Source organism: Elephas maximus, chromosome 4, assembly GCF_024166365.1.
Source record: "Elephas maximus indicus isolate mEleMax1 chromosome 4, mEleMax1 primary haplotype, whole genome shotgun sequence".
Taxonomy (NCBI): Eukaryota; Metazoa; Chordata; class Mammalia; order Proboscidea; family Elephantidae; genus Elephas; species Elephas maximus.
Window position 1 is genome coordinate 62202751 of NC_064822.1, and position 26163 is coordinate 62228913.

The 26163-nt window shown below is 46.6% G+C and overlaps 1 protein-coding gene across 1 annotated transcript in view; it reads left to right on the plus strand.

Annotated features, from left to right (window-relative positions):
* The window catches only part of NTF3 (neurotrophin 3), a 78163-nt gene extending 64894 nt beyond the window's left edge, over nt 1–13269 (plus strand). The window contains exon 2 of the mRNA XM_049882252.1: nt 12132–13269. Within this exon, the coding sequence (XP_049738209.1) occupies nt 12132–12926 (795 nt within the window). The 3' untranslated portion in view covers nt 12927–13269. The remainder of the gene's footprint in view (nt 1–12131) is intronic.
* Nucleotides 13270–26163: the final 12894 nt, after the last annotated feature.

A 26163-nucleotide genomic window follows, 5' to 3' on the forward strand; every position in this document is an offset into this window, starting at 1 on the left:
AAGGTTCTTTTAGAATTTATCACATCCTAAAAAGGGATAATGATCCAAAAATGGTTAAGAATCACTGCTTTCATCCGCCAGTGTCCACCAGAGGCACTAAGGCATCCCCAAATGAGATTTTGCGAAAAGCGTGGGTATTTTGTGGGGGGTTATCATAGTGACTGGGAGACACTATTGATATTTAGTAGCTGGGGGCCACAGTTGCATGTGTAGGGGACAGAAATGAACAATGAAGAAGTGTCCAGACCAAAATAAAATAGCACCCCTTTGGAGAAATACCATTAGGAATTGAAACCCAGAGGCAAGCAGTTATTCTCCCAAAGTCACAAAGCCAGTTAGTGGCCAAGTTGGTTTTTATTAATAGATCGAAGAAGGAGATATGTCAAGAGTTCACATTATTTTATTTCTTTTTGCCAAAGCAAATATACTACCATCTATGAAAACCAAAGATTCAGAAACGTCTCACCTTCAAAAATAAAACCAATTTTTTAAAAGAACTTCTGGGTTCTTGGTCTTCTTTCCCATCTTGTAAGAAAAGAGGAAAGGAATATTTAACATTTTGAGAAACTAAAACCCATTACCTTCGAGTCGATTCTGACTCATAGCCACCCTAGAGACAGACTAGAATTGTCCCACAGGGTTTCCAAGGCTGTAATCTTCACGGAAGCAGACTGCCACAGCGTTTGCCACACGGCAGCTGGTGGGACCTTTTGGTTAGCAGCCGAGCACTTAACCACTGTGTCCCCAGGGCTGCTTTTGGGAAGCTAAAGCATAGGTAGATGAGACCACTAGCCCCATGTTGAATATACGTGCTTTTCAGCCAGAATGAAGAGACTGTGCAATGTCCTCTTTACATCTCAGAGGACCTGTCTCGAATGTGCTTTTCTCTAAACACAGAAAGAAGCATTACTGTGCAAGTGTGATGCTCAGTCCCTAGCTTCGTATGCATGAGTGGCAGGTGCCTTGGACTCTCTGGAATGAGCTGAGAGGCTTTATGAAACTTTGGCTCAGCATGAGGCTTCTGAGGTCACCAGACAGGGGTTGGAATCCTGGCTCTGCCTCTCAACTATTGTGTGACCTTGGGCAAATTACTTAATCCGTCTGAGCCTCAGTTTCCTCAGCTGCAAAGTGGGAATAATACTTGTATCCGTGATGGTTAATTGAGATAATCCATGTAAAGCGTTAAGCAAAGTCCCTAGCATATGGTAAGGCTCAGTCCGTGTTAGCTGTTACTACAAGTGATTATTATGGCTTGTGTCTGATTAAAGACAGCTTTGGGTTTAGCGTGTTTGTGCCAAGATTGCTTTCATAGGACGAGCTTTTGGTTGGTTTTTGCCCAGCTGCCCAGAAAGACAGTCACTAGACTGTTTGGGATTGGAGTCATAATGTTTATGAAGTGTCTACCACATACTCTAGTTTGAGTGGAAGATTGACTTTCTTCCTGTGTGTCATCCCAGCCTCACTTCACACGTGGGTGAGAAGAGACTCGGAAAATCACCAGAGAGATGTCTCTTCTACCTCACATTTCTTGTCTGTAATTGTTCAAATGAACGAAGGCAGCCAGGGTAAGAAGGGAGAGACGCCCAGCAGAATAGAAGATAGACTTGGCCCTCAGAGTCTTCAGACACCAGTTTCCTGGAGAGAGGATCCAGACCAAAGACAGCCACAGGCCACTTGCCAATACCTCAGCCTCGTGAAAGGAGATTGGCTGTGTGGCAAAAGGGAGACATGAAGGGGAGCTGTAGGCTATATTTGACACAGTCCTGATCGCCATTCCTGGAGGGGAAAGCCTGCCTGCCATCTGACCACACTTTCTGTGGCCAAGTTCTCTTTGGGCCAAACCAGCATGGTTTGGGCTGATCCCGGCCTTGCTGCTGCTGTTACGGTTCATGCGCAGAAAAAGGTGTGGGCGTTGCCAAGCCAGCTGTGGTCTTGGTTTGGAGGAGGCAACCAGAGTGTGAACAGAAGTCAGGCTTTGGGATTCCCCTTAGCTTTCAACTCTCAAGACGAAGCCAACTTCTTTATTCTGCCATTTTGAGACTCATTCTTGACTGAGTGAACAATGTAGACACTTTGTCACAATCATCATTATCATCATTTATTATAAGTAACAAAAGTCAATTACTTAGCATCCCCTGCCTTGTGACAATATTAATCTACATTTGCACAGAAATGTGCAGGCAATGCAGACGCTTGGCATGTATATCCAACTGAAACATGAAGCATAAATCTACAAACAGGAAGGTTGACTTGGGGCTATTATATTCTCTGATGCTAAGGGTTTATGCCAGCAGTACCCTCCAACTGTCTGTACAACTAAACTAGCCTTCTCTTATGCATTTTCGCATTTGGAAAATGGAGTTAACTCAGATGCAGAAAATGAAACCAAAATCAAAATGCCTCAGAACATTACAGTAACTTGGAAATTGTTGTTGTTGTTAGGTACTGATATAGCTGACTGTAACCCATCCTTATCTCTGGGGTGGGGGTGCTCCAGTGTGTGTGTGCGTGTGTGTGTGTCTGTATGTGCACACAAGTCCATGCATGTACACCTGTATGCGCAGTGGCAGAGGAGTATGAGTGCCCAACGCAAAGACTAAATTTACTAGATAATGCCATCATGGCCAGTAGCTGAGCTGACTCACATTTTCTCTGCAGATCCTTCCTCATCCACCCCTCTGGCCATGATATGGGAGTTTGTGGTATGGAAGGGATTTCCTGGGGCTTGTATTGGCATACCATGCTCCCTTCAGATCTCTTTGCCAAGACAGGGCAGGCCGTTTCTTGGCCTGCGGAGCAACTGTACTACCTCCTCCTGGGAGCTGCTGGCGCATTGTTTTGACATGCGCCATACCTTCCGCCTGTCGTTGCCTAGGGGCCAGAGGAGGGTATGCTTTGAACAATGTGAAATTCCTCTTCCAACAACTGTGCAAAACAAACTCACGGCTTCCAGGCTCCATCTCAAGACATAGAGTTTCACTACGGATACTGCCTCCTCGTCCATTCAGGGTCTCTCTTCCTCATTTTCCAGCCTCCAAACCCGTTGCAGTCGAGTTGATTCTGACTCATAGTCCCTACAGGACAGGGTAGAACTGCCCCAAAGAGGGTTTCCAAAGATTGCCTGGTGGATCTGAACTGCTGACCTTTTGGTTAGCAACCGAAGTCTTTAACCACTATGCCACCAGGTTTCCAGCCTCCAGGCGGGACCAATTTCAGTACATCCTTTCTCAGGGAAGCAAATCAACTTCCTAAGGGACTCTATTTTATTTTGTTGCCTTCTAGAATACACCTTCCCTGTTGATTGTGTACCTTGTTTCCATCTCCTGAAAACCGAGGGCCGAGTCCCTGGGTGGTGCAAATAAATGGTTACGGTGCTGGGCTGCTGGCCAAAAGGTTGGAGGTTCGAGACCACCGAGAGGTGCCTTGAAGAAAGGCCTGGTGATCTACTTTTGAAAAATTAGCTATTGAAAACCCTGTGGAGCGCCGCTCTGCTCTGACACGCGTAAGGTCTCCATGAGTCAGAATTGACTTCATAGCAAATGGTTGCTTTGTTCTCCTATTTCAGATCTTGGGCCAAGGATTCACTGTGTCAGTCTTCACTTCAGAACCCCGAGTTTGGTGTTGTGTGAACAACAGGAATTACCGTAGAAATGAGGATTTTTTTCGACAACAGGGCAAGGATTCATTTCCCTTGCTCTGCTCTCACCTGCTTTGACTCAATTAGATGTAGACCTTTCCAGGGTTCAGACAGTCTCAAATGTGTTCTCACCAGATACAGCCTAGAGAGAGAAACTGCCTCGTCTCCATCACTGGTCACTTTTTGGCTCTCTGTGAATTGAGAGGGTGCTCATCAGCATCTTTTGATGACAGTTGCCAACTTGCACTGTGATCTTGGCTCTGTTCCTTCCACTCTCTAAAACCCAAATTATGTATTTAATAAGGCAGGAGCTGCAATAATTGCCACCACTCCAGGGATGTGGTAAAGGGTGAGTGAGGTGGTTTCTAGAAAAAAACATAGAGCGAGAGCGGAAAGAAGGAAGGTGCTGCGGGAGCCCTCACAGCACTGTTCATGTGAGTTCATTTCTCATTTACTCCTCGTAGCCATTCCAAGTCGCTCCTTCCCTTTATCCTTTCACAAGCGTTTCCCTCCCTTGTTGGTTTTGGATCCATCCTGCTCCCAGTGGGTTAACCTATGTGTTTCTAGTTTGAATCTAATCATGCTATTTCCAGGTTGCCAACTCCCACGGGTACTGGAACGTCCTAATTGGCCTGTCCTCACTGGTGTTTGCAGCACCTTCCCTTTGAGCGTCATCTGCGCATTTTAATTAATCTGCCTCTTTTTCCTCTCCCCGCTTCCGGATCATTACTAAAGACATTAACCAAGACCAGACCAGTCCCCAGAGGAGGCTCCCTCAGGATCGCGCTCTCCCAGCTCACAACCTGGTCATGGCTCAGGACGTCTTCATGTGGCCCCGCTGACTAGTGCTTAGGCCTCAGAATCTGTGTTCCGAACAAAGTCAGTTTGAATTAACTTTATGATTAAGATTCAGGGAGCAAGCTTCACTGGCCTTTTATAGAGCTTTTGTTTAATATTTCCACCACATTCCTTTCCTTTTCTGTCATTCTACTTTAAATCTATCGCTTTCCCACCTCTCACCCTTTCCACTCACTGAACAAGATATTAGGGTTATCTGGCAGGATGTGGTCTTTTGAGTCCTTAGCATTAGTCAGAAGTTCTTCGGAGAATTCGGCCCTTCTGTATGCAGCTGGACTGTGTCCTCTTTAACCCCGGTCAGGGAATGCATTTGCCTAGAGGATATGTCTATGCAAGAAATCATGAATTCTCTTGAATTTGCATATTAAAAATTTGGCAAATTAAAAAATTTGACCTCAGGACTCCTCTCTGAGGACAACAAGCCAGAGTTTTACAGCCTGGAAACTCAAACACAGCCTCTGTGCCTTGTTTGTATGTCACCCAGACTTGAGATGGCCAGTCCAGTGCTCATCCCCTATAACACACGGCTCTGCAGGGTACATGTGAGACCTGCAGAGGGACTGCCCCTGGAGAGCAGCAAGGGCGGGAGGGACAGGAAGAAACAAGAGCAGTGGCCTCGAGTCCTTGGAGAGTCTACTTAGAGCTGAGGCTTCTAGGAGATGTGTTCAACCTGCTGGGTGACGGCAGCCCAGGCTCCAGGCTTGCAACTTGAGCTTCCTGTGGAAAGGAACTTTCTAGAATGTTTGAGGGTACAGACAGAGAGGCAACATAGTGTAATCATTAAGAGCATGGACTCAGGAGGCAGACTGTGCTCAAATCCTGGCTGTGCTGCTTATTAGCTAGCCATTTAAACGTGTGCCTCAGTTTCCCCACCTGGAAATGGAAAATGTAGTAGAACCTCCCTCAGTAGAGTTGTTATGAGGATTAAGGATTTAATGCATGCTAGTACCTGCAACATGACATTATCGTTCTTGATGCTCACACTCAAACCAGCCTAACCATTCCCACCAGACATTTGCAGGACGGAGTCTTTAGGCATCTGGTCAGAAGGAGGTGCTCCTGTGTAGGGAAGCTAGTCCTGTAGAGGTAAATTGCAACCCAGAGGATATACCCTCCATCTGTCTTTGTGTGAAAGAGCAGACACAGGTGGCTGTGGGCTCAGGTCCTGTACCACTCTCCACCCCTGCTTCCTGTTCCGTTTCAGTTGCTCCGTGAATACCCAAAAACCTGCTTTGTGTGTTAGAAACAGAGCCAAAAAGGAGGAATCAGAAACTGTTCTCTTTTGAGTATTTTGAGGGATGGTGAAACCTTGTAGGAATGTGGCTCCAGGGACTGAGAAAACACCATATGTGGGAAAATAGCACATGCATGTTGGTCAGGATCTTGGAAAACTCTGAGCAGGAGAAATGGGCACTGGGGAAAGTATAGGCAGGGGCTTTACTGAGGTCATTAACAGGTCTTTTTCCAATTATAACCAAGAGCTTAGGGACCATGGCCTACTTCAGAGTCAGGGTCTGTATTTTCTTTGGGGAAAGAAGGCAGAATTGATTGGCCTCCAAAGCCAGGCTTGACAGATGCCAATATAGGCACACAGGCCAGTAAGCAGTGCTTGGGGAGGGCTTGATCCTAGTAGGTGCTCAGCACATCCATCCCTCATTCAATAAATAGACATTGAGACACTGTAAAGTGTACAGCCCTGTGCTGGGCATCAGGAGTTGTGGATGAGAAAGACAAAGTCCCCGTGATCAAAGAGGAAACATAATGACAATGATAACACAATAAGATAATTGCCTAAATGGCAGTTTTTACAAAGTGCAGTGACCACCGAACAGGAGCACAGAAGTCCCTCTAGATCTAAAAATCCGCTCATACACTTTGCCTGAGTCGGTCTGGCCACAGCCTTTTCTTTTTCGCTCCCCACTTCAGAGAGCTAATCTTCTGGGGACATCCGCCCCAGACAATGGGGTGGAAAATGAAGGCACTGATGGTCAGAAGGAGATCTAAGATGAGAATCAACCTCTTCTCAAAAAAGAAAAAAGAAAACCAAGCCAGTTGTTGTCATCGAGTCAGTTCTGACTCACGGCAACCCCACGTGTGCAGAGTAGAACTGTTCCAGAGGATTTTCAAGGCTGAGACCTTTCAGAAGCAAATTGCCAGGCCTGTCTTCCGTCCTCTGGGTCACTTCGAACGGCCAGCCTTTTGGTTAGTAGCCACAAACTTCACTGTCCACAGCTCCCAGGGAGTCTGGATGGCACAAGCCTCTTCTCCCCACCAGCTTATTCAGAAACACCACCTCATACTTTCCCATGCTTTTTGGATTTTCCCGTTCTTTGCCCCTCCAATTTGTAATAACCTCTCCTTCTCCCACAATCAGTGTGACTGCTCTGAGCTTCAAGCATCTGCCAGCAATGGCATTTGGGAGAAAGCCTGATGGAGATCATGGGAGATTGCTGTTAAAATTCTTGAGTTCAGATGCTTGGTACTCGGTATGTGTGCATCAAGGGCAGGTACACATTGTCTCCTGTTGCCACGGATTGCTTCAGGTCCACATTCCACTAACATTTCTAGTGTACTCCTATGAGCCAAGGAGCCCTGGTGGTGCAATGGTTAAATGCTCTGCTACTAAGCAAAAGGTCAGCGGTTCAAACCCACCAGCTGCTCCACGGGAGAAAGATGTGGCAGTCTGCTTCCATAAAGATTTCAGCCTTGGAAACCCTGTAGGGCAATTCTACTCTGTCTTCTAGGGTCACTATGAGTCAGAATCGACTCAACAGCAATGGGTTTGGTTTGGTTTTTCACTATGAGCCAGTACTATGCTAAGTGTTTTTATATGGATTTCATCATTTACCCCTCACAAGCCACATGGTTTTGCACAACCGTGTTGTGAGGCTTAAGATCCAAGTGTCCTCTATGACTCTGTCAGTACTTTGCAGTGTGACTTTAGATAAGTCACTTCACCATCACTCCTGGCCTCAGTTTCCTTATCAGTAAAAATGAGGAGGATATTTAGGGTGCTTTCTAGCTTCACACATGTATGATTTTATGTTTTGATGAGTTCCAATTGCAACATTGCTGCTAATTCTTGCTCTCTAGGAAAAAGCTAAAAGCCGATTACCAAAGTGGAGTCCACAGGAAGCCTGCTGGCTTTTAATGCAGCCTTGCAAGTAGTTTAGAAACATTTACTGGCCTGCAGGTGATTCACTCCCACAAACTTATGCCAGAGTATCATGGCAGGTATTTTTGTTTGATGGTAAGAAACAGTACAGATTCTAGGCTAAGCAGCATTTCGGAGATTTTTATATTACTGGGTTTTTTTATTTTTTAATTGAACCTGATTGTTTTGCGCGGAGTTTGTATGCTTGGGACCCGAGAGAGGCAGGGTTGTTTAAAAGAGTCAGGAGACCTGTGTTCTAACTTACCAAATGACTTGGGGTGGGGGTGGTAGGAACACCCCTCCACTAGGTACAAGCAGTAAATATTATCCGTCGTTGTTGTTGTTACATGCTGCTGAGTTGATTCTGACTTATAGCTACTCCATGTGACAGAATAGAAGTGTCCCATATCGTTTTCCTGGCTGTAATCATTATGGAAGCAGATTGCCAGGTCTTTCTCCCATGGAGCCATTGGGTGGATTTGAACTGCCAACTTTTTGGTTAGTAGACAAGCGCTTAACCATTGCACCACCAGGGCTCCTTAATATTATCTGTAGGCAATTTAAATACACCATTACCAAAACAAAAAAAAACAAACCTGTTACCGTTCAGTGCTGTCTCGTAGTGACTCTATACAACAGAGTAGAACTACCCCATAGGGTTTCCAAGAAGCAGCTGGTAGATTCGAATTGCTGACCTTTTTGGTTAGCAGCTGAGCTCTTAACCACTGCGCCACCTGGGCTTCTTAATATTATCCGTTGATAATTTTAAAACATTGTGAAAACCAACTCAAAGTCAGTTTGCTTTTTATACCATGTTGGGCAATTCTTAACAATATCACCCCTGTATCAGAAAAAATAGCCCTCGCTAATGCAGCTGGCCTCTCCCACTACCCCTCCGAGTTCCCCACTCCTTGGCTCTCCACTGCCTGCAGGAGAATAGCGGGCAGCCTCCTCTGAAAGCATTTGGAAATGGAAGAGACTTGTCACTGTCCACAGCCCCAGCTCTCCCTGCCAGACTACAGCTGAAGCCAGAGTTCCTGTCACCGTGACATCTCATGCACAGAGTCCTCCATGGGCTTTGCCCATCCCTCCTGACCAAGAATGGGTTTCTACTCTTAGCCTTCACACAGTTTCACCAAGATGGACCATCTTTACTCCTGCAGCCAGGGCTGCTTCATGGGTGTGTGGCCACTGCAGTTACACCAGGGCCTGCACTCAGAAGGGAGCCCCATGCTTGGTGTTTAATACTCTGTGGTCGCTATCTTGAAATTCTTCATAATTTCATCTTTGAATCTGTGTTTTGTAGGTGAAGTCCAATGGAACAATGGAGCACATGCCTGAGGGCTTAGAGCACCAGCTCATTTGTGGTCATACCTATCCCTGGTGCCACCGTGGCTGCTCTAAGTCATGTTGGAACAAGGGGTCCTACATTTGCATTTTGCACTGGGCCCTGCAAATTATGTAGCTGATCTGGCCTTCAGCCACCTCATTTCCATGTCTGACTCACCGTACCCAGGCCCCTATCTCCAAATTTGTAGTCATTGTGAACGGACATAGGAGCGAGGTGCAGATACAAACCGGAAGGGGCTCCTGGCCTTAGGGCCCCTAGAATCTAGAAAGTAAACCATCTCATGCCAGGAGGAATGAGATACCTGCCACGATAGCCATTCAGAAAACATTCTGAGGGCGTGCAAAGCTGGAGCCATTGCTGCTGTTGAGGATCTTGGGGAGCTTTACAGAAAAGTTGGCTTTAGACCCAGATACCCAAGAATGGGTACAATTATAATAGGAGAGGTGATGAAAGTATACAAGGCAAAGGGAGCAACATGTGCACGTGGGTCATAAAGCTGGTTCATGTAGCAGTGAAGTGCGAATGTGGCTGGAGCTTGGGGTGGGGTGGGGTGCGAGCCCAATTATAATATGATGAAAGGGGAGTTAGGGCCCGAACGAGAAGAACCCCCTTTATACCCATTGTGTCTGTCCTGTTCTTTAAAGTATAGCTTGAGTTTTCCTCTATAAATGAAGGAGTTGGATTAGATACTCTCTTCTTATACACTCTTCTCCTTCTAATACTCTGGTTCCATATTCGGACCACCACCCTGAAAGACTCTTCCTCTTTCACCCCCAACCCATCCGCATCGCCCATCATTCTTCCTATCAACTCACCGTGCAATGACCTCACTAATGTGTACATGGACTCTTGTTCTAGCCGGGGCCTTCCCTGACTAATCACACTTGATTTATTTCCCTCTGAGCAGATATCCTGTGAATTCTTAACTTACAGTGGCTGGGCTTTTGGGGGATTTAATAGATTGTTTCTTGATAGATTCTTTGTCCCAAGTGATTTCATTGCAGCTGCGTTCTCTTTTGTGGGTGTCATTCTAGTGGCATGTGCACCATACTTATGGTGGTGTTTGAGTTTCCCTTTCTTGGTCCTAGAAGAGTGAAGGAAACGTCACTTACCTGCGGAGTGGGAGGATCAATTACCCTGGGGGAACCATTTTCCTAGGATAATTCGATTCCTGGAGCACCTCCAGGGTTGGGCAGCCAAGCTAGAATCCATCCCTTAGCTTTGACCTTGAAGGGGTCAGTTGTCTAGCAGAGGAGTTCCCATGGAAGTAGGATGGTCCTCTTATCACAGAGGCAGGCCAGGAGCCAGGAGGAGGAAGTTTGGGCAAGATGCCTGCAGCGTGCTTGGCCTTTGGGGACAAGAGTGGGAAAGACAAGATTGCCTTGTCTGAAAGACAACCCGAACAAGACTGGGAAAGAGACAGCATCTGGAGCCCTGGGAACATGATATAGCATTGGCAGGCTCAGGCACAGGTGCTTGGTAAGCAGAACTACTTTTCTATTTCTTGGGTCACCTTTGTTTATTTCCCTTATCTTTTGCCCCTGGATTTCATGTAGTCTTTCTGAAAATACTAAAGGTGAGCCAGGGGAAGGGTTTGTATTTTCCACGCTTAGACAGAGCTTTGAAGAGGAAATGATGTACCCCTGGGGCCAGCAAGGGTGGTAGCAATGGTAATTAAAGAGTGAATACCTCAAGGAGGGGGTGTGGATCATAGCGGACAGGTCAGGATCCTTAGGTCAGCTACCCTTCCCCACCTGGAAAGCCTCCTTCCTATGCTAATCTTTGGAAAATCTGGGGCTTGCTCTACTGAGGGAGCTCCTAGCAATGAAAATGTCTCGAGATCAGCCCTGTAATTCCACAAGGACTCAGTGGAAACCCTGTGCTGGGGTTCTACTATTGCAACAGACTGAGAGTGCTGATGGGTTAAAATGCCATTTAAGCAAGGAGGTACAGAATTAGAAGCACAACCAGTAGAAGGAACAGTTTTTTAATGGGAAATTAAAGGAAGCCAAAAGAGGAAAAAAACTATCCACAGTGACTCTACCTATTTTGGGACGAGTTAATTTTGTTTTGTTTGTAATTTGAGTTGGTTGCTGCAGCATCTTCACCTTCTGCAGGTGGTGCTCTGGCAGGGCTGCAGTTTGGGAACGAGGGTCTCTGGGGACTGATGGGATCATCTGAGTGTCCTGGAGAAGCATCTCCATTGGAGAGCCCAGCAGAGCACCCTGATCCTCCGGCCTTTCCACAGAGCGGGTAGTGGCCCCACGTGTTCATTTGCAAGGGTAGGGTTGGAGAGCAGACTCCACCCGGTGTGGCCTGGCCAGGGATGAGCCCACTTAGTGTGCCCCTTTGATAGACCCCAGGGGCTACCGTGGGGGAGCAATAGAACTGTGCTGCTTCAGGCCACTGCAAGGCTGCTGCTGCTGCCGCTGTTGACAAAGGAATGTAAGTGCATGTTCATAATTCTCAGATTTAATGTCTTCACAGTGTGCCAGGGTGGACTGTGTGTCTTTCCAGGGTAGAAGGAGGTTGGAAGAAGTGGAAGGACATCATCCACACACAACAGGAGGCTGAGGGATGAGGGAGACATGAAATTAAAAGGCAGCAGGTGTTGTCTATCCAGAAAAGACAGCAGCGTCAGAAGACCTGGAGAGCAGTCCCCATCCCTGCCTCTGCTTTTGGTTGTCTTTGTGACCTGGGTCCTAGAGCGAGTGCCTCACTCTTCTTTGCTGCAGTTTTCTCCATTTATGTTTTTGGTTTATTTTGCTGAAAAATCTCTCTCTCTCTCTCGCTCTTTTACACCACACACTCGAGTGTGCTCATGCAAACACACACCTTTCCCTGTCACCTAGCCACGTGGCTAGTGGAAAGATGGCTGAGGTGACAGCACTTGGAAGCCTTGGAGAGAAAAGCGCTTTAGTGTTCCAGAGGATTCGTGTTAAGACAGTCTTTCCCAGGGGTCAGGAAAAGAAACAGAGGACCTCTTCACAGTGTCTGGAGAGGAATCATGGTGCTTACCCAGGAGGCTTTGCTTTACCTTAAAGGCAGGCAAGGCCTCCAGTATCCAGTCCCAGAATGACATGGACTCAGCTGCCACAGCCTGCTTATTAACACCTGTGTTTCCTTTTCAGATCATACAGGTGAACAAGGTGATGTCCATCTTGTTTTATGTGATATTTCTCGCTTATCTCCGTGGCATCCAAGGGAACAACATGGATCAAAGGAGTTTGCCGGAAGACTCACTCAATTCCCTTATTATTAAGCTGATCCAGGCAGATATCTTGAAAAACAAGCTCTCCAAGCAGATGGTGGACGTTAAGGAGAACTACCAGAGCACCCTGCCGAAAGCAGAGGCCCCGCGGAAGCCGGAGCAGGGCGAGCCGGCCAAGTCGGACTTCCAGCCAGTGACCGCCATGGACACAGAACTGCTGCGGCAACAGAGACGCTACAACTCCCCCCGGGTCCTGCTGAGTGACAGCACCCCCTTGGAGCCTCCGCCCTTGTATCTTATGGAGGATTATGTGGGCAACCCCGTGTTGGCAAACAGAACATCGCGGCGGAAAAGGTACGCGGAACATAAGAGTCACCGAGGCGAGTACTCGGTATGTGACAGTGAGAGTTTGTGGGTGACAGACAAGTCGTCGGCCATCGACATTCGGGGACACCAGGTCACGGTGCTGGGGGAGATCAAAACCGGCAACTCCCCCGTCAAACAATATTTTTATGAAACCAGATGTAAAGAAGCCAGGCCTGTCAAAAACGGTTGCAGAGGGATTGACGATAAACACTGGAACTCTCAGTGCAAAACGTCCCAAACCTACGTCCGAGCACTGACTTCAGAAAACAATAAACTTGTGGGCTGGAGATGGATACGGATAGACACCTCCTGTGTGTGTGCCTTGTCGAGGAAAATCGGAAGAACATAAACTGGCATCTCACCCCGTATATAAATTATTACTTTAAATTATATGATATGCATGTAGCATATAAATGTTTATATTGTTTTTATATATTATAAGTTGACCTTTATTTATTAAACTTCAGCAACCCTACAGTATATAAGCTTTTTTTCTCAATAAAATCAGTGTGCTTGCCTTCCGTCGGGCCTCTCCCATCTGTTACACCTTGTTTTGTGATCTAGCTCCTGGTAGCCTTGCTGTAAAATCTATGTACACCAGTTTTTTGCATTCAGTATTGTCAAGGCCATGACTGTCGTTTTAGTAAACTTGTTTAAATCAGATGATGTCAGAGTTGTGTATAGACACAGTTATATCCCCTCCTGGTATATCTCATGCTTGATTCATTCTTTAAAAGAACTGTTATCACCTCGATTGGAAATGATGCCCTGTAGCTTTGAGCTCAAGACTTCGTTTTGGCCAGCAAGCTTGCTATCAAGTACTTACTCGCCTTTCTGGGCTGCAGCTTTACCAATTAGAATCAAAATTTGCTGCGATGTTATGGTGCTGGAATGATAACAACGAGCCTGGCAATTTTCGTTTTGAAAGTTTCTTTTCAGCACATTTGTTGTTTTGGAGTTTGGGGTTGTTTAAGAGTTGGATTTTTTTTTTTTTTTGGCTTCGGTTTTTGTTTTGCTTTTTGTAAGTGGTTTTCATCCTTTTAGACACATAGGAAAAAATGTTAACTATTTGTAACAGAATAATTTTATGGCTACACAGAAGCAAACTGAAATGGATCATGAAGAATCTGTACACAGAGGATAAACTTACTCAAAAGAGACTCTCTTTGCGCGTGGCCTTCCCTTCCCTATCTGTGCCCCCTCCTAGAGCTGCAGAAGGAATTGGAAAGTGCTCGGGCTTTGGAGGCAGACCGGTTAACCAGTTGGTGTCAAGTCAATTCTGAATCATAGCGACCCTATAGTACAGCGTAGAACTGCCCCATAGAGTTTCCAAGGAGCACCTAGAGGATTCGAACTGCTGACCTTTTGGTTAGCAGCTGTAGCTCTTAACCGCTACGCCACCAGGGTTTCCAGACCTGGGTTCGAAATCCAGCTCCTCCCCTTTGATCTTGGGCAAGGACTGTAAATCTCTGAGCCTAGGTTTCCTGGGGTCACCTGAGTCAAATGGGGATGAATGCCTACCTCACAAGGTTGCCGTGAGGATTCAGTTAAATCACCACTGTAAATTTCCCAGCCCATAGTAGGAGTTTGAGAATGACTAGTTCCTTATCCTTCCCTTTCCTCTTCTGTCTTAGGTATTTTGTTCCTCTGTATTATTTCTGGTTGACTCATCACCTTGAGATGTAAAAAGCCCAAATGGAAGGGGCCTCCTCAGTGCCTGCTAAGTCCTAGAAGGGGTCCAAGACAGCCCCGGGGTCGCTGTGCTGGTGACCACACCTGTGCCGCAGGCAGGATTGTGGAGGATACTGGTGATGTTCCCCCAGGAGTCTGGTGATTCCCTTCTCCCACTGGAAGTGGTTCTTCCTCTTCTGGCTGGAGCTGAAGGGCCCTCATCTCTCATCTTGTCGGGAGGTGCAAGGTGTCCAGTGACCCAGTAAGGAGCTACCGCCACTGCTCTGAAACCCTGTGTGTTTATCACTTGAATGCTCTGCCTTCATTTAAGACCTGTGTGTGCTGTCTCTAAGATCCCTGGGTGGTACAAACAGTTTGCATCTGGCTACTAACCAAAAGGCTGGCAGTTCAAATCAGTCCAGCGGCACACAGAAGAAAGACCTGGCAATCTACTTCCATAAGATCACAGCCGCTGCAAACTCTATGGTATGCAGTTCCACAATGACACACATGGGATCGCCATGAGTTGGAATCAACTTTGATTTGGTGCTATCCCTTTCTAGACCACCTGTGCCCCAGGCTGCATGGAGTATGCGTATACACACCTGTATGGAGTATGTGTCCTCGGTGTGACGGGAACTTTCGGAGACAGGTTCAGCAAATAGCAACGGCTTTGATTAAGAGCATCATTATCCTGGACTCTACTTTAGATGCCTAAAATATGGGGGCAGGAAACGAGGAGTTGACCACATGCCCACTATGTGCCGGGTGCTTTCAAACACTGCCACCATTATTTGCCGCAAGTCGTTTGAGGTAGCCATTATCATCTCCATTTCATAAGTGAGGAAACTGAGGCTCAAGAAGTTAACTTGCCCCGGGCCATTTATCAGGTAAGTGGCAGAGTGAAAGATGAAATCCATGTTTGAATGATGACACTATCTTGTTTCCTTTACCCCTGATTCCTCTCCCTTGCCCATGGCAACACTGCATTGCAGACTGAACCTTACTCTCTAAGAGAAGTGAAAAGCACAGTCTCTCTACATGAAAATCTTGTGTAGCTGCTGTTCTACTGGACCTATATCCAGAACACAATAGACCAACTCACAGGATAACGGGACTCTGAAGATTGACACGAGCTCAGTTCTCAGGTGGAAAACTCTGAGAGAGCTGGTCTTCAGAGGTTGACAGGCGAGATATTCCCTGGGCTTCCAGTGGGAGTACAGCCAGCCCCTACCACAGGACAAAGAACACTGTGGCTGGGAAGCATCTGAAGCGCTTGGACCTAAACTACTTAACCAGCATCTGCAAGAGCATGATAAATAATTTCTGGGTTAAAAAAAAAAAGAAAAAATGCCATTGAGTCAATTCCAACTTATGGCAACCCCATGGGTATCAGAGTAGAACTGTGCTCCATAGGGTTTTCAGTGGCTGATTTTTCCAAAGCAGATCCCCAGGCCTTTCTTCCGAGGTACCTCTGTGGATTCAAATCTCCAGTCTTTCAGTTAGCAGCTAAGTGCTTTAACTGTTTGCAGTACGCAGGTCTCTGGGTTCAGTGACCTGAAAATGGAACTTTCGTGGTCCTGATGAAAGTGGATCCTAGGAACTTGTAGACAACCTGACAAAAAATTTCAGGAAAGGCTACCTCACCTTCTGCCTATAACACCAAACCCGTGCTGTCGATTCTGACTTACAGCAACTCTATAGGACAGAGTAGAACTGCCCCATAGCATTTCCAAGGAGCAGCTGGTGGATTCAAACTGTCAGCCTTTTGGTTAGTAGATGTAGCTCTTAACCGCTATGCCACCAGGGCTCCTGTGCCTCTAAATAAGGCCTTGATTTTCTTCCTCAGAGCCTGCTGTTGAGGAACTGTCATGTTCCTCTTCTGGAACTTCTCGTCCCAGTGAGTGGAGGGCCTGCCTAGACAGTCTAGCTGATAGAGAAATGGGCTTGGATGGCTGAGGCCCCTTCAGCCTGGGAAAGCACCGTCCCTAAGGAGCAGGGCTGAGTCCCAGGCCCTGTCTTGAATGGGAAGAGTTTGCCTGCATGTCAAGAGCCAGTCTGGAGCAGCAGGCTCCCAGGGTAAGTGCAGCTCTGAAGAGAAAGTGAGCCTGGGAATGAGAAGCAAACATTCCTGAAAGGAACTCTGGGCTCAGACTGTCTGAGGTCTGGCCTCACCCGTTCAGGGTGTCGGAGCAGGAAAATGTTCTCCAGTTCCAGTTCAGTAACTTCATTGCATCAGAGGGCATTCAAGGGCTGCCAAAGTCAACATGCCAGGCTTCTGGGCCCGGGGAAGTGCCCTCCTCAAGGTTAGTGGGCTTGTTTCTCTCCAATGTCCACATTTGCCATTGTGATAGGTCAGAAATTAAACTCTTCTCTGGAATGGGAGGGCCGTGGAGAGTTCCTGGAAAACCCCACGTTCTTCTTCCTTTATTGCTTGGTTCTTATGGGAGCTTCATTAGGCAGAGAGGTGCGCTGAAGAGCAAAGACCTTGACAAGATAGGAGAAGACTGGAGTTCTGGCCCAGGTTTGTTACCTGCATGACCTTGGATGACTCTCGTCCTAACTGGGGCTTTCAGCATCATGGGTTTCTACTGCAGAGAGGGGCTGTGTCCACACTGCATTGACTTCGCTCCCTTAATGATTATAACTGTTAGCAGCTCTCTGGGCTATTGGTGGGGGCTTCTCTCTGTCCTCTCGTGAATCCCTAAGTTTCCTCCATTTACAAGCTGTGTGAACTTGAGTATGTAAGTTCACCTCTCTGAGACTTTCTTTTCCTTTTCTGTAAAATGGGGATGGTGTCTATAAGATTGTCTTGCAATGTAATGACATCACTGAATTGCTGGCACATAAGCCTACCCGTACGTCAGTTTGTCATACTGTGACTTGCTTGTTGCTGTGATGCTAGAAGCTATGCTACCCGATATTTCAAATACCACCAGGGTCACCCATGGTGGACAAGTTTCAGTGAACCTTCCAGACTAAAGCAGGCTAGGAAGAAAGGCCTGGCAATCTACTTCTGAAAATTAGTCAATGAAAACCCTCTGGATCACAACAGAATATTGTCTGATACAGTGCTGGGAGATGGTTCCCCTAGGTTAGAAGGCACTCAAAATACACAGTGGCTTCAACAATGGACCAGAGCGCACCAATGATTGTGAAGATAGCCCAGTACCGGGGACCATTTCATTTCATTGTGCATGAGGTCGCCATGACTTAGAGCTGACCCCAGGGCAACTAACAATAACAACGACTGTTACAATGGTGATTAGTGTTTTGCTTTTTGTTTTAAAATGCGGTCTGCCTCGCTGGAGCCCTCATTCTGCAATTCTGGTAGGGATTTTCAAGCTCTGTGGTGGAGGATTAGTCCTCATTAAAGTGTGTCAATCACCTACCATAATGGGAGGCAGACCTTAGGGTAGCTAGTTTGCCCAGTTTCCTTCTGCAGGTCTCTCTAACCGGACCACTGGCCCAGTCTTACAGACAGGCCTTTAATCCTTCTCAGTTGACACACCAGGAAAGGTATTTCTAACTCCTTCCAAACAGGGAAACTTAATATTTTGCTAGCAGCCCTGCCTACGTGACTTTCTGAGTGTATGTGTGTGTGTGCGCGCGTGCGCGTACGCCTGTGTTTTCTTTCTTGCAAATTTATGGGACGGCTTTGTTCTCTCTCTCTTGCTCTCTTACTCTCTTACTCTCTCCCGCTCTTTCTCGCTCTCACTCTCTCTTTCTCTCGTGTCCAACAATGCTTTCTCCAGGTTGGTATTTTAAGGTTTGGCATTTTTGCGGGTTTTTTGATGTTGTTCCTTGCCTTTTATGCATGTGTGTGTGAGTGCATGTGCGTATATGTGTGTTTTATAGTCCTTTTACTGAACGTAAAAACCCTCCACTGAGGCTTGGAGAAACCATCTGCATTTATTTTATCACCTTTGAACATATGTTCAGGAATGAAATCTGTTTAGTTGGTTTATGGATACCTGGAGATTTGTCTAGCTTCACCAGGAAGACGCATCCAGCAGGCTTCAAACTCCAATGGCCTGGGCGTGCAGAACTGATGCCAGCTCCTCGGTTAGGCCCAGCTTTGTCTCACTGAGCTCTAGCTCTGCTCAGCCACTCAGTGGATTCTGCCTCAGCGAGGGCAATCTGTGGCCTAGAAATCAGCCAACTGTCTACACCACCCACACCACCCTCCGCAACCCTGAACTTTGAACAGGCTCTTCCACGAGCCCAGGAACAGCCACAGATTTACCGAAGACTGATTTCCTCAGCTGGAACCTTCCCCAGCCTGATCCTTTTCCTCAGAGTCCTTACCTCAAAACCTAACGAGACTCAAGCTTCTTACACATGCCCTTTTCACGTTATAGTGAGCAAGTGGACTTCTCCAAAGACACATATGTTTCACGGCAAGCTAAAATGCAAGATGCCTGCACTGTTGACTTGAACCTCTGGGTTTCTGTTGGGTTCCAGATGGAGGCTGACCCAGCTTGGAAAAGCAGAACTGCAGACTGGGTCAGAGAACCCTGAGGGACTATGGATTTGCTTTCTTCACTCCTGAACCTGTATTTGATTACAGGCTATGGAAGGCAAGTGAAACAAGCACAGGTGTGCACATGGCGGGGGCCAAGGAGAGAGAAGCAAGGAGGCAGAGAGGGGAATGGCCCAGAGATATCTAAAGCCTTTTCTCCAAGGAGCTGGTGGCCACCAATGAATTCTGCGGGGCTGAATTGTTGCAGAGTTCGGTAATGACATTCCCTGTTAAATTATAGAAGTCTCTGTGGCAAGAAAACATAAGAGTTTATTGGGAAATTGTGAAATACGGCCTAACGAGTTAGACGGCTTTTCAAGTGAAAATGTATGGAGGTGGGTGGGTGGGCATGTGTGTGCGTGCACGTGTGTGTGTGTGTGTGTGTGTGTGTGTGTGTGGCTGCGTGGCTGCTTTGATTTCCTAACCATTGATGTATTGCATTTTTTTAAGGAGAGGTAATGCTTGGAAAGAATGTTCCTGAACACGAGTTTAACCTTTAGGAGACTGAGCTGGTAGCCACCTGGGGAGCATATGGAAAATGAACATTTTGGGGGCTAGACAACAGGCAGATCAGTATAACGATTTACAGACAGAAAAGGCAGCAGGCAGGCTCCACCAGCCAGAACAGAAGGAGTTGGAGCTGTGGGCCTTCTGATTTGGTTGAAAAGAGTTGGAGGTTGATGCTGGAGTTAGGATGGAAGGTAAGATCAGAACAAAGAACAAATAAAAATAATAATAATCATTTACTCATTTGCTTCCTGCGTATTAGATACTGTGCACACGCCTCACGGTGCATACCTCACAACAACTTTGATAGTTTTAGCCCTTTTATGCTGCAGGGACACTGGCTGAAAGACCCAGAGGCCTGCGTGGCTGGGAAGCACCTGCTGCTCAGGCAGTCGGTCAGACAGTAGAGTTGAGGACGCCAAGGGCAAGGGCTTCAGCAGCCTGACAGGTGAATTTCAACGGAGGGGTCGGGGAGGGGCAGGGTTGGTGAGGAGGGTGGCAGGCCCTTGGTGCACAGGGAGACATTGCTTAGAGGATCAATACAGCAGTGGTTCCCAACAATTTTTCCACCTGAGAGAAATGGCAGACTCACCGGTAATGGCGGTTCGGCGCAGCAAGGATTTTCAATTAAGTTGGGGAAGAGGAGTGGACCTTCCACCACAAACCCTCCACCTTCACCCTTACTGTATTAGGGGGAAAGTGGTGTAGTTTTTCCCTGCAGTATAAACATTACCACCGGGAAAATATCCCTGTGGGGCTTTTGCAAAGAGCTAGAAGGCAGGAATGTCAAATTTGGATAGGACCTTTGAGATTCGTGGAGCCCTAGTGGCGCAATGGTTAAGAGCTTGGCTGCTAACCGAAAGGTCGACAGTTCCAATCCACCAGCTGCTCTTTGGAAACCCTACGTGGTAGTTCTACTCTGTCCTATAGTGTCGCTGAGTTGGAATCGACTCCACAGCAATGGGTTTGGTTTTGGTTTTGGGATTCAGTAATCCATCCTCTCCAAAACTAAACCCACTACTGTCGACTTGATTCTGACTCATATGCAACCTTCTAGGACGGAGTAGAACTGCCTCATAGAGTTTCCAAGGCAGTAATCTTTACTGAAGCAGACTGCCACATCTTTCTCCTGCAGAGCAGCTGGTGGGTTTGAACCACCCACCTTTTGGTTAGTAGCTGAGTGCTTTAAACACTGCACCACCAGGACTCCTTTATCCTCCCTTATTTTTATTTATAAATAAATAATATATATTTATTATTTTTTTAATTTTTGTCAAATGTCTCTTCGGTGTCAGCGTTCTGCTCGGCTCTGTGGAGGGGCAGGCAGCAAAAGAGATGTCACCTCCTCTGGAAAAGCAGTGAGTAGAAAGGAAGGAACCTTCCAGCCTACATCCCCTCAATAAGCACCTCCTCACAAGGAAGCCTGCTCTGTGTTTTAAAATAGCTCTAATTACCTGATGGTGCAGTAGTGAAGCTTGGCTGCCAACCAGGAGGTCAGTGGCTTGAACCCACCAGTAGCGCAGTGGGAGAAAGGTGTGGCAGTCTGCACCCATGAAGATTACAGCCTCGGAATCCCTGTGGGGCAGTTCTACTCTGTCCTATAGGATCGCTATGAGCTGGAATTGAGTTGATGGCACCTAATAACGACAGTTACCTGATATGGGGACATTGGTAGTGAATTTCACAGTAGAATACTCACCTTTGGTGAGGGAGACCCCAGTTTGATTCCTGGCCAATGCACTGCATGTGTGGCCATCACTTGTCTGCAGTAGAGACTTGCATGTTGCTGTGATGCTGAACAGGTTTCAGTGGAGCTTCTAGACTAAGATAAACTAGGAAGAAAGGCCTGGTGATCTACTTCTGAAAATCAGCCAGTGAAAACCCTCTGGACCATAATGGTCTGAGGATGACACAGCACTGGGCAATGTTTCCTTCTGTTGTGCATGGGATTGCCTTGAGTTGGGGCCAACTCTGTAGCAGCTAACAGTAACAATTATCTGACAGAAAACCCTTCCCTCTGTTGAACCCAAATCTATGGATAAATTATAACACAGCTGTAACTAAGTTGTCAATGGACTGTGGGAACCCAGAAAAGGGAGCAACAAAACGCTGCCTGGGGGAATCAGGGAAAGCTCCACTGTGGCGGTGACTTCTGAGCCGGCTCTTAAAAAAGGATAAATAGGATTTTGACGTGGAAGAATGAGGGGAAGGATATTCCAAACAGGAGAACAGCCTGTAGTGAAAGGGTCTGACATACGGAGAGAAAAGTCAAAGGTTTGGTGTAATAAGAACTGTAGGACTTGTGGGAATTTAGGTCAATTGGGGCCGGCCAAATAATTCAAAGCCATGCGTGAAAGGCTATGAAATTTCAATTTGATTGTTTGGGTACTCCCATCTTTAGCTTGCATCAGAACCACCTGGAGGACTTGTTAAAACCATCAGAGTTTCTGATTTCATAGGGTTGGGGTGGGGCCCAGGAATTTGTATGTCCAACACGTTCCCAGGTGATGCCGATGCATATTTTAAGAACTACAGTTTTATTCGTTTTTTACTGTTTTATTAGGGAGTGAAGAATCAACGAGATTTTTTCAAAAGATGATAATTTTGGTGGCAGTATAATTTATTAACAGACTGATACAGGTGGAAGGTCAACAGTAAATAAACCAAGCTGAGACAGGGAAGACCTGGACTAAGGAGAAGGCAGTGGCATAGGGAGGAACATTGGGTCAGAAAAGTATTTTTGAGATTGGGCAACCAACGAGATGTGGAAGGTGAGAGAGGGAGGAAGGCATTAAGGAAGATGACCACAACATTTCTAGGGGCACATGGTTCCAAATCAAATTCAAGATGATGCCAAGAGGAGTGGAATTGAAGGCAGGAATGGTAGATAATGAGTTTGAGGTGCTCACAGGACATCAAGAAAGATATATCCAAGGCAACTGATTATCAAAGTAGGAGTACACAGTTCTGATGAGTTTAGAAATAATTCAGCATAGATAAGCCTCTCTGTTTATAAATAGGTCTAGTCAAAGCTCAGTGGAAGAGGGCAGCAGTGGTTCAGTGGTAGAATTCTCACCTTCCATGTGGAGACCTGGGTTCGATTCCGAGCCACTGCACCTCATGCACGGTTACCACCTATCGGTCAGTTGTGTGTACATGTTGCTATGATGCTGAACAGGTTTCAGCAGAGCTTCCAGACTTAGATGGACTGGGAAGAAAGGCCTGACGATCAGGGGCAGATTAACCAGTAATTACAAATTTGTGCTTATTTACTGATCTCTGGTGCACAGGTTTGCTTGTGCTTGCTTGCTAACCTGTAGTGCACACTTTCACCTGTTTTTTACCACATCAAAGATGTGGTAAAACCCATGTGAAATTGTGCAGTACAGATTAGCAAGTAAACACAATTAAGCCTGTGTGTGTACCTTGCTTACTGGTTAATCTGCCCCTGGGTTTACCATATCTATTTCTGAATATCAGCCAGTGAAAACCCTATCAATCACAATGATCTGATCGGCAACTGGATCGTGGGTATGGTGCTGAACCTGGCAGCTTTTTGTTCTATTGTGAGTGGGGTCACCATGCACTGGGAGCAGGCTCGATGGCAGCTAACAACAACGATAACAAGCTCAGTGAAGGCCAGTGTCCTAAGTTCATCAGGAAATCTGGGTGTGGCATCTGGACTCTTACGTAGGAAGAAGTGGTTCAGGCCTCCGTTTTAGAAGGACGATTCTGCCCACCCACTTCATCACCTTGGAAACTGGAAAAAGTGCTTGGAGATCACTGAAGAGAAGGAGATGAAGATGCTGAGGCCCAGGGCATCTACATCTTCTTCAGACAAATGTCACTCTATGGAGCTAGGTCTTGGCCATCAGAGACATTCAGAATACAAAGCTAGATGCTGGGAAGCTGAAAGCTAAACGCAATATAGGACTTATTGTGATTTTGTTTTCTGGGCTAGGACCTTTCCCAGTTAACTTGGCTCCTTGAGAGCCTCTTGGTCAACCAAAAAGGTAAAAGATTCCTCTCTCTCGGCCAAATGCTGGAGTCCCTGGCTGGCACAGTTAAGAGCTTGATTATTAACCGAGAGGTTGGAGGTTCGAGTCTACCCAGAGGTGACTCAGAAGAGAGGCCTGGTGATCTACTTCTGAAAAATCAGCCATTGGAAACCTTATGAAGCACGGTTCTGCTGACACACATGGGGTCTCCATGAGTCAGAAACAACTCTGTGGCAGCTGGTACTGGTGGTAGCCAAATCCTGGAAGGAGCCAAACGCCCTTCTGCTCTGGAGCTTTCAGACATGTCCTTCCCTCTGCCCTGAAAGTTCTTTGTCTTCCCCTTTTCAAATACCTTCTCCTGAGTTTGTTATCATCTACCCTTCCCTGAGCAGCCAATATTTTATTTCACATTACTTAACGCAACTGCAATTGTAGCAGTATGGCTATTTGTGTAATGGCTTGTTTGATGTATTGCCCTATTTGATTATAATCTCCATGAGGATCTAAATCATACTTGTTCTAGTCAGAACCGTATCCCAGGTGCTGGGCAGAGTGCCTGGGCTCTCAGTAGGCACTCAGCAAATATTTGTTGTACAAATGAGTAAATGAATCCCTTTCACTAACTGGGGCTGCAACAGGAAGAAGGATTTGGGCCAAACCTGAGGGAAAATGGATTAGTGAGGTAAGTTGAATTGCTTTTTAGACATTTGATATTTATGATGAGTTAATTAAGGAGCCCTGGTGGCACAGTGGTTAAGCACTCAGCTGCTAACTGAAAGGTCAGTGGTTTGAACCCACCAGCCACTCTGTGGGAGAAAAATACAGCAATCGGCTTCCGTAAAAATTACAGCCTTGGAAACCCCATGGGACAGTTCTGTTCTGTCCTACAGAGTTGCTATGAGTCGGAATCAACTCAGGGACAGCAGGTTTATGACAAGTTAGAGGAATATTCCTTGGAGGCAAGAGGCTCAACAATATAGAATCACAATATCCTTTCCAGTCCAAAGATCATTGACTCCGTTATTCCACTGGTAAAATGTTGGGAAGAGGACTCAAATTGGAAGAAAACAGCTTGTGAATATAAGTTATGAGAAAGAGAACACAAGGTCACGAGCCAGGGCTTTGTTTATACTTCTCAGATAAAGAACATCACTTAATTGATTCAGCAGCCATGCATCCATTCAACCACACATTCCTTCAACAAATTCTTATTGAGACCTACTTTGTACCAGCTCTCTTCCTAGGCCATGAGCAGTGCAATAACAAACAGGGTAGATGTGGCCCAGGCCTCAGGGAGCTTACTGTCTCATGGATATGACAAAATAAAGAAATAAGCACCTAAAAAAAACCAATGCTGTCAAGTCAGCTCCAGCTCATGGCAACCCTGTGTGTTACAGAGTAGAACTGTTCCATAGCCTTCTCGGCTGTGACCTTTCGGAAGCAGATTGCCAGGCCTTTCTCCCAAGGCACCTCTGGGTGGGTTTGAACCACTAACCTTCTGTTAGTAGTCACGCGCTTAACCGTTTGCACTGCCTAGGGAACCAATAAGCACATACATATATAAAATAATTGCAGGTAGTGTAACTGCCAAGAGGAAATATAAAACAATAAAAGGATAGAGAATGCCTAGGGAGCAGTTGGGGGTGGGGCACTGGCAGTGTTACCTACTGTGTTTTCATGATTAAAATGCTTGCAGCTATGATATTTAAGGCATGAACTGTCAGTATGCCTGAGGGAAGTCAAACTCATTTTCATATACTCTTTGTGATTAATGACTCTAATTAAGATATAGGATCTTTAACCAAAAACCAAAAGCCTAACTTTGGCAATAGGTGGCCACTAGGGCCCAATTCACAAATCCCCTCACAGTTCATTCTTCATTCTTCCGGGCAAAGCTATTGATCAGAGAGGCAGACACGCCTTCCTCCGCATTACCAGAGGTGGGCCAATGAACAGTGTGTTTTCTTATCAGAGGGCATTCTTCAGCCCTCCCTCTTAAGGACTTTTTACCTGTCAAACTTGTTCCATTCCAGAGGAACAGGTCTTAAGTCACTCCCTCCTGCTGTAAGGGCGGGCCCTCTGGACCCCCTCCAGATGCTGAAGGGCCTGGGGCGAAGCAGCCTGGGGCAGGGCCGCTCCCCTGAATTCCTCTGCCTCTGGCCCCTGCTGGCAACTCCCCAACAGGGTAGGTGGGGAAGTTTGCCCAGCCCAGAATTAGGTCTCTGCCTCTGGCACCCCAAGGAAGCTTTATTCTAATCTAAAGCATGCCACAGGAAAACCACCCTGGGGGTCTCACCACAGGGACTTTTTTTTAGGACTATAGTCAAAGTCAAGGAGCCTGGTGGTGCAATGGGTAAGCACTCAGCTGCTAACTGAAAGGCTGGTGACTCAAATCCACCCAGTGGCTCTGCCGAAGAAAGACCTGGCAATCTGTTTCCATAAAGACTACAGCCTAGAAAACCCAGTGGGGCCGTTCCGTTCTGTCACTTCGGGTCATTACGAGTCGAAATCAACATGACAGCCTCCAACAACATAATTGAAGTCACTGCACTTCCCAACCCTCAGTGGGTATAGACATGTTCCTAATTCAATTACAAGGTATCCTGGGAACTAACCCAGCCTGTGATTTGACCTCCTGTGAATGAAGTTGTCGAGGCGAGAGCTTGAGTTTGTACATAGGAGAGTGAAGCTGGGTGGACTCTGAGAAACTCCAGAAAGGCCGTTAGAACTATCTCCAACCCCAACCTACTAAGCCAGCGAGACTCCAGAAGTTAAGCAACTCCACCAAGGCCAGTGGGATAGGGTGAATGTGTTTTGCATGTGGAAGAACATGAATTTTGAGAGACCAAAGGGTAGAAGTATGGGTTGAATTGTATCCCTCAAAAATA